The following is a 12,085-nucleotide window of genomic DNA, read 5'->3' as shown; positions in this document are numbered from 1 at the left end:
TTAAATCTTGACATTTTTGCGGATATCCAAACAACATGTATTAAATAGTATCCATAGAAAAATCCTTCCCTCTTTCCTAAAAGATAAAGATGTTTCACTGACCACATGGAGTTTAGATCTAGAATGTATTCTTTTAAGACACTTGTAGAGATGATCTTTGATTTCTAATTCTGATTCTTCATTCTGAAAAACAATAGCTTGCAAGATTGCAGTAAAGTCTCCATAGAATCCACTCTACTTGTGGTGAATCTTGCTATGGGATGTGGAAAAAGCCACCATTTGTATCCTGCATTATAAGCGTATTTATAGAAGTTTCCATGAATTTCAATGATCTTGTTATTGTGCTTTCTCTCCCTGGAATTGATTATCTCCATTGATAATCTGTCTGTCTTAGTATTTGTGTTTTGGAAAATATGTGTGACTATTCAATTGAGAATAGAATTCCTCATGCAAGGAAAAAAAGCATGTAGTTCCTTCCTCTATCTAATACTGTCTTGTTAAGAATACTGAATGCCATGCAAGTAAGCTACAAGGTCCTCATTCTACTATGAACAATAAAAATTCAGTTTCTCTTGTTATAAACAGGACATGGGGATTATTTTTATTCTTACCATTATGACACTATCTTTAAAAATCTGCTTAATATCTAAACTGATAAGGGCAAGAACTTGACAATCATTTTAAAGTAATAACTTTAGAAATTTTAGGCTGATTTTTCTAAGACTTTTGACCTTTCTAGAATCTATACAATTCTCTGTATTACATTCGTCTGCAAGCTATTGTTATCATAAGGGCTAGATTGAGAGCTCTATCCCAAAACAAAACAAGCAACTCTAAAGAGTAGGTTTCAAACTTATTCGTTGTATTAATGGATATTAAACATACAATCATCCATTAAGTTTAACAATTGTAAATACTTGTAGCTATTGCTTTTTATACACAATCACATGTAGTTTAGTCTGGCTTTGTACTCAATATAGAGCAGAACACTAGCTGAACTCCTGATCTGCCTACCTCTACTTCCCAAGTGAATGACCTCCCCCCCACCTTATTGCCATTAATCCAATTATATCTTTGACAATTTAATACACATATATAAATCATGCTGGATATTCTGATATTTGGGTTATGAGTTTAATCATTAATGGCTCAGCCATCTCTCCATCTATCCACCTCCATTATGAGATTCTCAAAGACTACCCTCTCTTTTCTGTTCCCTAATCCATGTTAACCCAACCTTCCTACTAATCTCATTCCCACATTTATCTCCATCACCTCTTCCTGTTCCTGCTCCCCACTCATCTTCCTTTCATCCTCCTTTTCTTTTTCCTCTTCTTTCCCCTTCTTCTTCCCCTTCTTCTTCTTCCCCTTCTTCTTCCTCCTCCTCCTCCTCCTCTTCTTCCTCTTCCTCTTCCTCTTCCTCTTCCTCTTCCTCTTCCTCTTCCTCTTCCTCTTCCTCTTCCTCTTCTTCTTCTTCTTCTTCTTCTTCTTCTTCTTCTTCTTCTTCTTCTTCTTCTTCTTCTTCTTCTTCCCTCTCCCCATGGAATTTAATCAGGGCCATTCAAGTGACCATGAGGGTGTGAGGGTAGAAATATCTATTGGGGTCTGGTAGGGTCACTGGTGGGTATGCAACTGAATGTAATAACTTTAAACCCTTGACATCCATAAATAGCTTACAGATAAATTGGTATTTAGAACCACTTTGATTCTTCTTAAGTTAACAACAATGGTGATTTTTCTTCCATGGCTAATGACTCCATTGATCAATGGTATTTTATAATGTTTACAATACTAGGCATAAATTCTTTCTTTGAAGCAGACATAAAATCTAACCAGAATTTAGTTGGTTATCCCCAGAATAGTCATGCCAGCAATGTAAAAGCAGGCATATATTGCACCATGTGCAGCTTGGTGAATGTATGCATTTCTCTGTCCCATAATTTTGGATAACAGCTTTCAGAATTATGTACATCAGCTAGAAAAGAGGGAGCTTCCAGTTAAGCCCCAGCTTGATTTCTCAATGTCCTACAACCCAGATGTTTTATATCTACAGAAATTAGGTCTAACTAGCTGTTTCTGTTAGGCCTCCAAGAACAATGGAAAGAGACTAGATTGTGTGGGGCTTCTGGGGACTTCCTTACAAATAATTTATAGAAATATATCCCATACCTGGCACTGGAAGTGTCATTTGATTATTCATAATTTCTGTAATTGGTTCTATCCATCCAAACAGCCTACTTCCATTCAAACATACTTTTAAAGTATTTTAATTAGTTTCCAGAGTAGTGTGTTTTCATATGTCTTCTTCTTATACCCAGGCATAAGTTAAAACTCCATCTCTAGCTACCTCCTGTTTCTCCTACATCTTTCATGTCTTATTCAGCAGAATTTCTCTCATTCTACTTTCATTCTCCATCATTTCTAATATCTTCACTTGTTCAGGCCTCTTTCCATGACCTGTGGTTCTTTTTTTTTCTAGATTCTTGGTGGTTGCTACAATATCCCAACATTCCAACAAACACAAAATTAATTTATAGTCCTCACGTGATTGAGAATTTTTGACTTTTTATTTCATATTCTTGATTACCTTCATTTATGTTTTCCAATTTCAGACTTTCAAAAATTCATTTCCTTTCATCACGGATAAAATTCCCTTGTGCATATCCAACTCTTATTACCTTCCAGCCAGCTGATAACATCTATGATAATTCTAACTCCTATATCTTGTGAATAGAGCCCAAATTAACATGAATATATATGTATTTCCATCAAAGACTATGAAGTCCTTTGAGTATATGCCCATGAGTGCTCAATCTTGCACATATATAAGAACTGTCTATATCTTTCTAAGGAGCCAATTTTCATTCTGGCTGCATTAATTTATACCTCCTTATGGACAAAAATAGCATAAAGCTTCCCTGTTTCTGTTTTCTATTTTTCTTCCTTAGTTAGTTACTTTTGATTATCTCTGGATGTTGATTATTTCTTACTCAGACGCAGACAATTCACATGTAGTCTCAGATGATAATCTGGACTTCATTTTTGTTTTTATTGCATCTTTCTATTCTCCCAAAATTACTTAGTTCTAGTAATAAATCAAGGTTATAGGTCAAGGTACATTGATCATGTTCTAAGAAATTTGAGGATGTTCTTAATTTCCATGAAATAATGTTTTTTTCTGGGAATCACCCAAAATGAACCACAAACATCTGGGCTATAAAGATGTGACAAAGGCTAACACTGGGCCATTGAATGTAGAATGAAAAGAGACCAACAAGGCATCCCATTATCATCAGGAAAATTTTTGAGGGTTCGCTCAGTGTCCCCCAGGTCAAATGTAATTAGTCATTCCCAGACACTGTGGATGGCATGACTCCTCAAGAAAATTAGAAAATTTATTAAAACTGTACTGCAATGAATGGTAGAAAAACTGTTGAGATAAATCTAAAGTTTCAACAGAAAATAGAAAATGTATATTTTTAGAAACTTCTATATATGATACAAGACCAAAGCTGAATGTACAAATAAGAAAAAAATATAATGGAAGGATTATAAGACACTGAGACAGATGTGACTTTTATTACTCCAGAATCTTGGCATCCAAATTGACCTCTTCAGGAGGCAGATATTCAGTTCTTAGGAATTGGAGCCCTGTCTCAGGTAAAACAAAGCACAAGATGGGTTGAATACATAGGTCCAAAAGGATATAGAGGAAGGCTGAGGCATATGTTCTAAAATATCAGTGAATCTATGGGTCATGATCTGTTTCAACAATTGAATAGCCAGATAAACATTGCTGCAGTCCCAGGCACAGTCCATAAGCCAACTCATGATTCTTGGAAAGATATTAAAATGTGCTGTGAAAAATAGACATTAACCATTTGGGCTGTGTGGGGCAATATTATACAGGCCACATATTTCTGCATTGTATCAGCAGCCAGCCTCTCTAGCCACAATAGCAACAGAGGTGCTAAAAGCATCTTCAGACTGGCTGTCTCCAGAGCTCAGGATATGCTACTCCTTTCAGGAGATCGCCTGAGAAGAGGTGTCAATTCCAATTTAGTGACAGAGATGCAGACATGATGTTAGTCCTGCTACCCTGGAAAAAAAAATGCTAAAAAGATGTTTGGAAAATAAACGCTGGTGATCTTCAGGATTTGAATGAACCCTGAGATTCCCTTCTGATATTGCTGAGTGAACTGTCTCAATTATCCCCATGCCTCCATGCTGGTCCAGAAAGATGGCTTATGTTGGGATTCAGGCCCTGACAGGGCTGTACAAAATCCAGAAAAACAACTGGCAAATTCTCAGAAGTATGCGTGCCCTACCATTAAGATGGTTCATTAAGAAACCTATATGGGTTAAAAAATGAACTTTAACAATAGAGCAACTGCATGCTTTATAATAGGTGGTTCAGAAGCAACTAGATGTTCAGTATATTGAAGAATCAACCATCCATTGGAATTCTCCTGTGTTTGTTGTCAAAAGGAAATCTGGTAAATGGAGAAAAGCAATAGATCTAAAAACTGTTAATAATGTGATTCAACAAATGAATCCTCTACAATCTGGAATTTCTTTCCCTTCCCTATTGTCTAAAGCATGGGCCTCTTATAGTTATTGATTTAAAAGATTGTTATTTCACTATACCTTTACAAGAAAAGGGCAGAGAAAAATTTGCCTTCACAATGCCTGCTCATAATAATTCTCAACCTGCTAAAAGGTATTAATGGTGAGTTTCTCCCACAGGGAATGTTAAATAGCCTCGCCTGTGATAATATTTTGTAAATCAGCCATTGCTAATGATATATAATCAATTTTCTGAATCTATAGTATGTCATTACATAGATGACATTTTGCTATCTGTTACAAATACATTTAGAAAGAATGTTTAAAGAAGTAAAGAACATTTTGCCTTGTTGGTGATTACAAGCTGTTGCTGAATAACTACAAATAGAGGATTCTATTAATTGCACAGTTTATAAAGTAGGGTTAAGAAAATTTGACCCCTAAATGTACAAATTAGTAGAGAATGATTGTAGATTCTTAATGACTTCTAAAGACTGCTAGGTGATATTTCCAATATATGGCTCTCTGTTGAGATAAAACCGATGAACTTATTCATTTTAACAAAACTTGTCAGGTGGTGGTAGTGCATGCCTTTAATCCCAGCATCAATTTTTGTCTCTGAGTTTTCATTAATTTTTCAACATTTCAGTCTTTTTGTGTAATACATACATAGTTATTTTATTTAATAAATTATATTATATTGTATGTACATGTATACATACACACACATTATATAGTTTACAGGCTATGGCAGGGGAGTACAAGATTGACTTTCTATCAGTGGAAGTTCCAAAAATCCAATTTTTTTTAGTATAAATTCTGCATTTTTCAGACGGTCTCACTAGAAGTATGAGCCCCAACAATGTAGGCTTTAATTTCAGTGAATGTGTAAACTTGCTTGTGAGAGCAAGCAGGCAGAATGAAAGAGAGAGAGCTAGCAAGGTTTCTTCTACTCATTCCTTTATCTAGGCTGACACAGAAGGTGTATGCCAGATTTAAGGCACATTTTAACACCTCAAAGTCTCCAACTTTATATGATTTAACTAAGAAAACAGTCCCTCATAGATATACATTTTATTTAATTCTAGATGTGATCAGTTGGTAACCAAAAATATCAATTACATTTGATTTTTTCAGTCATGAGTTAAATTTTGCCACCTCTGTAAAGGGCAACAAGTTTTCATTTTTTTCTCTTATATATGTTCATATTTCTCAGTTATGAGTTTATCTCCAGTTTAAAGGATGTAATATAAAAGTTTGTTTTCCTCTTTGTTTATACTGAAAATGAAAAACATCAAAAAATCTAAAACACATTAAAGTACAATATGTTTAAATAAGGTTAGTAATTTTAGCTGTCTTTCCTAAGTGAAAAAGTACTATCCAGAGTATAGCAGGAAATGTGCTTTATATGTATTTAGTAATCAAATTGTATGTGGATTTCCAGAACAAGTCTTATTAGTACATGCTTTTTTTATGGAATAGAAAGCTTTTATTATCTTGTATGTGGAAATTAACTGAAAAGTAAATTTAAGGTGCAAAAATTGAGGATATGAGGAATAATATCTACATACTGATATCTCAATAAAAGGAATATTGAACAAATACAGCAAGTAAAAAGAAGGAAAACAGAAAATAAATGAATTTCAAAATCAGTAAGAAGAAATATCCATGAGTGTGTGGGTAATGTGCTGTATGGAAATATGTGAGAGGAGCATATTAGTGCAACTTATTTCCAAGATTGCTAGTAAAAAGCATCCTGTGTACCACTGTTATTTTATTTATGTGTGTTTATGTGTGTGTGCACGAATGCATGCGTGTTTAAGGAGGTACTTTTTTTCTATTTTGAAATAGAGTCTTACTATACAATCATGCCTGGAGTGAAACTCAGGAGGTTGACCAACTTGGTGGAAAATTCACGCAATCTCCTTGTCTCAGTCTCCTAAATGATATATGATTTCACAATATGCCTTTATGACAGACTTTAATTTCTAGTTTTATATCCAGGCTTTATTATAGTTAGAAAATATTTGTTAAAGCAACTGAATAACATGAATAAATTATTCATTAAAATGTACAGATTCATTTGCACATATCATACAAGCTACTTCTGACAAGGAGAAAAGTAGTTCCACATATTTACAGACAAGAAAACAGTTCAGATGCTGTGGATTTTCCACTTTAAACATACACTAATGCAAGTGAGAACATATAAGCACATTGTATTATGTATATCTTCTAAATTTCCAATGGGCATAATTAAACATTGAGGAAGTATTTTCAACTCTCCATAATAACAATGATTTTTAGGGTAACACTGGCAAGTATAATATTAATAGTCTTAAATGACTCTCAGCACAGAGATGCAGTGAGATGAGAAGTAATCCAGGATTTATTAGATATGTCATACACACATCACACATCGGCAGCTTTAGACTTTAAGGAAAATCTTTTTGGAAAAAAAGGACAACAAGTCATAGGACTTTATCAACACCAATAGAAACAATGGAGAACTTATATCATAGATCTAATCAATGAATAAATGAAATCTTTAATATGTGACCACTCAAAACTGTTGGCTGTACATTCACAGCTGTAACTAAAGCCTAGACTTGAAGCAAAAATTCCCTTAAGACTGTTCCTCTTGGGTTTCCTTGTCTTTTACCTTAAAGTATTTCAGGCAATGAATCTTTCAAAGGTACTTTAAATTAAAGATTCATGGGAAGAGATAGGTGCTTCCCACATCTTTTGTTTTTGTTTTATCTAAAGGTCATAGAAAAGAAAGAGGTGCTACTTCAAAAACAAAAAATACATGATATTCCAAAAATTTGAATCATGCTAGAAGTAAGTATTCTGAATATTTATATATGTTTACAGATGTGATTATAATAAAATGTTTCAGGTCTTCATATTTTTCTGCATAAAATTTGATATTAATAGGTCCCACCTATAAAGTCAATTCTTGACAAATCTGTGCTCATGGTTAATTTTTTTAAAAATAGGATGTTTTAAAAGCTGTATGACAATTCTAGGCAAAATTAATTTGACAGCCAAAATTTTAAGTCATTTTTTGAAGTAACAATTTCAGAAATATGTAAACACTGTTGAAATAACAATCAGCTGTTTGTCCATGTGCAGCCCTGTCCTGTTGTATATCTATTCAGAAAACAGACAGAAATAAAATGATATATGAGCCACCAGATATGATGAAGAAAAAACTGAGAAAATGATAAAATTTACTTAATATCATGTTCAAAACTTCATTAATGCTAAATATAAAACATGTAAACCCCTTTTTTCCCTCTAATGTCACAAGGCATTGAGATTACATATTGTGGTTTTACAATTTTTCCTAATAAGAGATTATTCAAAGTTGCAGGAAACTTACAGAATATTCTTCCTGACTGCTCACACAAGTAATATATTCTCATGGTCTTAGCATTTTATTTCAGTCTCAAGAGTTTTATTTCAAACCTGTTTTTCCTTTCTATTTTTTCTGGTAATTATATAATTAACATAAGTTTGTAAACAATGTATATTAGAAAACTTTTGATTATGAAAATCTAAATTGCAGACTTTTAGAAAATATGCTTTAGTAAAAGATATGCTACTAAATAAAGTAAAAATAGATTACTTTATACCTGATTATATTTTTCTCTGTATGTGAGAATGATAATGTAAATGGAGAGAGAGGGAAGACAGAAAAAGGGGGAGGCAGAGATGGGGAGAGGTGTAGAGTACGAGAGGATGAGAGAGGCAGAAGTGAAAGAGAGGAGAAAAGGAGGAGATGGAATGTGGGGCAAAGACCTGAGCCAGAAGATAGACAGAAAAAGGAGAGATGAGAGAGAGGAGGGAGAGATGAATTTCAGTATTATAAGAATAAGAAGATAAAAGAATAGCATGTATATGACATGACAGTCATCTTGGGACAGTTGTATTTATGGGAAGGATACCAGCTAGATGGAGTGTGATGGTAGCAGGATGGGGAAAGAAAATAAGAGGAGGATTGGTTAATCCTAGATTTAAAAAGGCTATTATTGGAACACCAGAATTTTTTTCCTTTTTCCTGGATTTGGATGAAACATGACCATGCACTTCATTCTTCTGACTTCACAGTTACATCCTGCCTTACTGCTATAACTACTATGCAATGATAAGTTATATCCTCATAACTGGTCCCCAATTAAGCGTACCCCTTCTATCTTTTCTTTCTGGAGTCCTTCCATCATGCCTTCCTTCCTTCCTTCTTTGGCTCATTCTTCTCTTCTTCCCTCCATCATACTTCCTATCTATTTTTTCTCTTCCATCTTTGCATTCTAAAAGTCAAATTAAAAAGACAACAAAGGGGGTTAGGGAAAGAGTTGAACCTGTGGATGATTTGACATAATAATATGATTTAACTGGACTTCTAGTAGTCTATGAAATAACCTTGGACCATTTCTATGCATACAGATCTGCATTTGGTTAGACAATTTGATCATTGCAAATAAGAATCATGGATCTTCATGTAAAGATAGCTTTATAATTACATCGCTGTCAACAAAACATTTGAACTTTTAAGATTTTTGCTTTCTATAGTTTTAATTCTCTATGCAAATTTCTTTGATTTTTGTATCCACAGATTATTTCACAGAATATAATAATATATATAAGCTAATATGATGATTATTATTCAATTTACAAATCCCAATTAACTAAAAAATTGATCAACATTGATTCGTTTATTTTCTTTTATTTCAGATGAACTAAGTTTCAGGTGTGCTTTGTTTACTCACTAATGGAAAATCATAAAAATGTCACTGAGTTCGTTTTTATGGGCCTTTGGGAAAACAGACAAGTAGAGCTCCTGTTCTTCCTCTTGTTCCTGCTGTGTTACCTGGCTGTCTTAATGGGAAACTCCATCATTCTAGTCACCATCACTTGCAGTCACTTAATTGAACAACCAATGTACTACTTTCTATGCCACCTTTCCCTCATGGACCTCTGCTACACCTCCACTGTGGTTCCCAGGCTCATTAGGGACTTGGCTGCTACAAGAAAGAACATTTCCTATAATGAATGCATGACCCAGCTCTTCACTGCCCACTTGCTAGCAGGTGTGGAAATCTTCATCCTGGTGTCCATGGCCTTGGACCGCTATGTTGCCATTGTCAAACCTCTGCACTACTTGATAATCATGAGCAGAAATAGATGTGATAAGCTAATTGCTATGGCCTGGGCAGTGGGTTTCTGGCACTCTATTGCTTTACTTCTCATGGTGCTCAGTCTGCCTTTCTGTGGTCCCAATCACATCAATCACTACCTGTATGATGTCAAGCCTCTTTTGAAACTGGTCTGCAAAGATATTCATGTTGTTAGTATTTTAGTAATTGCCAACTCTGGGATGGTGGTCGTTGCCATTTTTCTTGTTCTAGTTGCTTCTTACATACTCATTCTGTATAATCTGAGGACAAGATCATCTGCAGGGCGACGCAAAGCTCTCTCAACCTGTAGTTCTCACGTAATGGTGGTAGTTTTATTTTTTGTTCCCTGTATTTATACCTATGTTCTACCTGCAGGAAGTGAGAATAAGGATAAGGAAATTTCTGTGTTTTACACTGTGATTGCCCCCATGCTGAATCCCCTCATCTACACTCTGAGAAACAGTGAGATGAAAAGTGCCATGCACAAGGTGTGGTCTCGAATGTCACATTCAGAGTTAAATAAATGAAACATCCCTGTGATACTGTTCCTATGTTCCCAGGTCAGAAAACCTTTGAAATATCATAGATAGCACAAGTGATAAGTTGCCGGGGGTTGGGAGAGGTGTGCAGGTGGGAGTAATTAGTCAAAGAAGCAGCTTAAAGTCATATGGAATGCAGATAGCAAAAGTAAGTCCAGAGATGACCAGGTAGACATGATGCCTGCAAGAATGGCCTTGGTTTGGTAGAATACATGCTTAGGATGAGAAAGTACTAGTTTTCTTTCCCAGTCACCCCACGCACTCCACACACAAACACTAAAATTGAAGCACATCTTATAAACACTTTAACCCTCTGTTTGAGAAAAGATATATAATACTCTGTTTTTATTTAGAATTTAATCCAACATTTTCTCTTATTTGTTTTAACTTTTATTATTTTTAGTTTTTTCCTATTGCATGTATACATTTTACATACTGAATTATATAGAAACATTTTCATATTTGTATATTGTGTACTTTGAGCACATTAAGCTGATTTAGGTCTAATGTCATAATCTCAGAAATCACTATGGTGGAATAGGTATGGTGCTATGATTATAGCCTTTGAGGTTTAGGAAGGTCTGGGAAACATTCTGTCTTCGTAACTCTTCCTGTGTGTGCTTACTAGTTTCTAATAGTCCTATGTGTATATTTTATGGTACCTGTAAAATGATGCAATAGTTCACAGCTGGAAGATCTTGTTAATGCCCATAAGTCTTAAGAGGACATATCTTATGAGACACTTTTAGGATGTGTGAATTTTTTTCTCATTCCCCTCTTTTTCCCTGTGATGTCCTTTATGTGGATGTACTTCAATGTTTCTCTCAGATCCAGTGCACTTTTCCTTCATTCCCTCAGCCAAGCTGGCTTTGTTTACTCTGCTTGATATTCCATGCCTTACATATAATTACATGACAGCACTTAGCTTCTTCAGGAAGATTCTAAAGATCCATTAACAAGTCACCCAAAAATTCCCAAGTTCCAATATTTTTGTGCCTCAAGACATTAACTGTTATTTCAAATAGTCCTGTATTTGAGAGAAATGCTTCTTAAAAACTATATCTTCACAATCAGATTTAGCCAGGTTATCAGCATAATATGCATATATTCGAATAAAATAGATATATAATTTTTCTACCTTTTTACTGTAGAAATGACTCTCAAAAATTAAAGGTTAATTAGACACAGGAATCACATTAAAATGAGATGTTTACTTTCATTGCAGTATATCAGTAAGTTATACCCTCAACTTTTGTTTGTCTTTTATGACATATTTACTGTGCTTCAAATTCTGTATAATACTCTGATACCACAAAAGGTCATATATTACGAGAAATATTAAAAAAAAACAGTAAATGACTTCATTTACATATCAAAGAGAGAATGATATCTAATATTTTTAGAGTTCTTTGTAAAATAACACTTGGTTTATTTTCTACAGTAGGGAGATACTGATGATCTACTTACAGTTTCTCCCATGTGTTATATAGTATTACCATTATACATTCTCTCTCTCAGCTCAGTGTTATATTTCCCTTTGTTTAGCTATTTTCCTCTCTCAACAAATTTGTCTTTCTTTGGTCCAAATTTCTGAATTTATTCTGTACATAATGCTTTGCTTTTCATCATAATGTCTCCTTTTCAGCATCATGTAGAAATTGGGAAGCAGAGAATTTTAAAGTTATGGCGGTTTTTCTGCAGTGTCAGAAACTCTCCATGTTTTATCTCAAATTTTTTATATCTAGATCCTTGTTTCACTCATGCAACTGTTCAAAAGTCTAGAATATACAGAAAATATTT

General features: G+C 34.3%; 1 protein-coding gene across 1 annotated transcript; it reads left to right on the top strand.

Annotated features, from left to right (window-relative positions):
- Positions 1-9,340: 9,340 nt before the first annotated feature.
- Positions 9,341-10,273, top strand: LOC142835314 (olfactory receptor 4P4-like). The gene has a single exon (XM_075948837.1). The coding sequence runs from the start codon at positions 9,341-9,343 to the stop codon at positions 10,271-10,273; it is 933 nt and encodes a 310-aa protein (XP_075804952.1).
- Positions 10,274-12,085: the final 1,812 nt, after the last annotated feature.

This window comes from Microtus pennsylvanicus, chromosome 1 (assembly GCF_037038515.1).
Source record: "Microtus pennsylvanicus isolate mMicPen1 chromosome 1, mMicPen1.hap1, whole genome shotgun sequence".
Taxonomy (NCBI): domain Eukaryota; kingdom Metazoa; phylum Chordata; class Mammalia; order Rodentia; family Cricetidae; genus Microtus; species Microtus pennsylvanicus.
Note: the sequence above shows the minus strand (reverse complement) of the source record. Positions and strands in the feature narration are given on the sequence as shown.

Excerpts from the sequence above, each read along its gene's own strand:
- LOC142835314 (XM_075948837.1), top strand. The coding sequence starts at position 9,341 with ATGGAAAATCATAAAAATGTCACTGAGTTCGTTTTTATGGGCCTTTGG.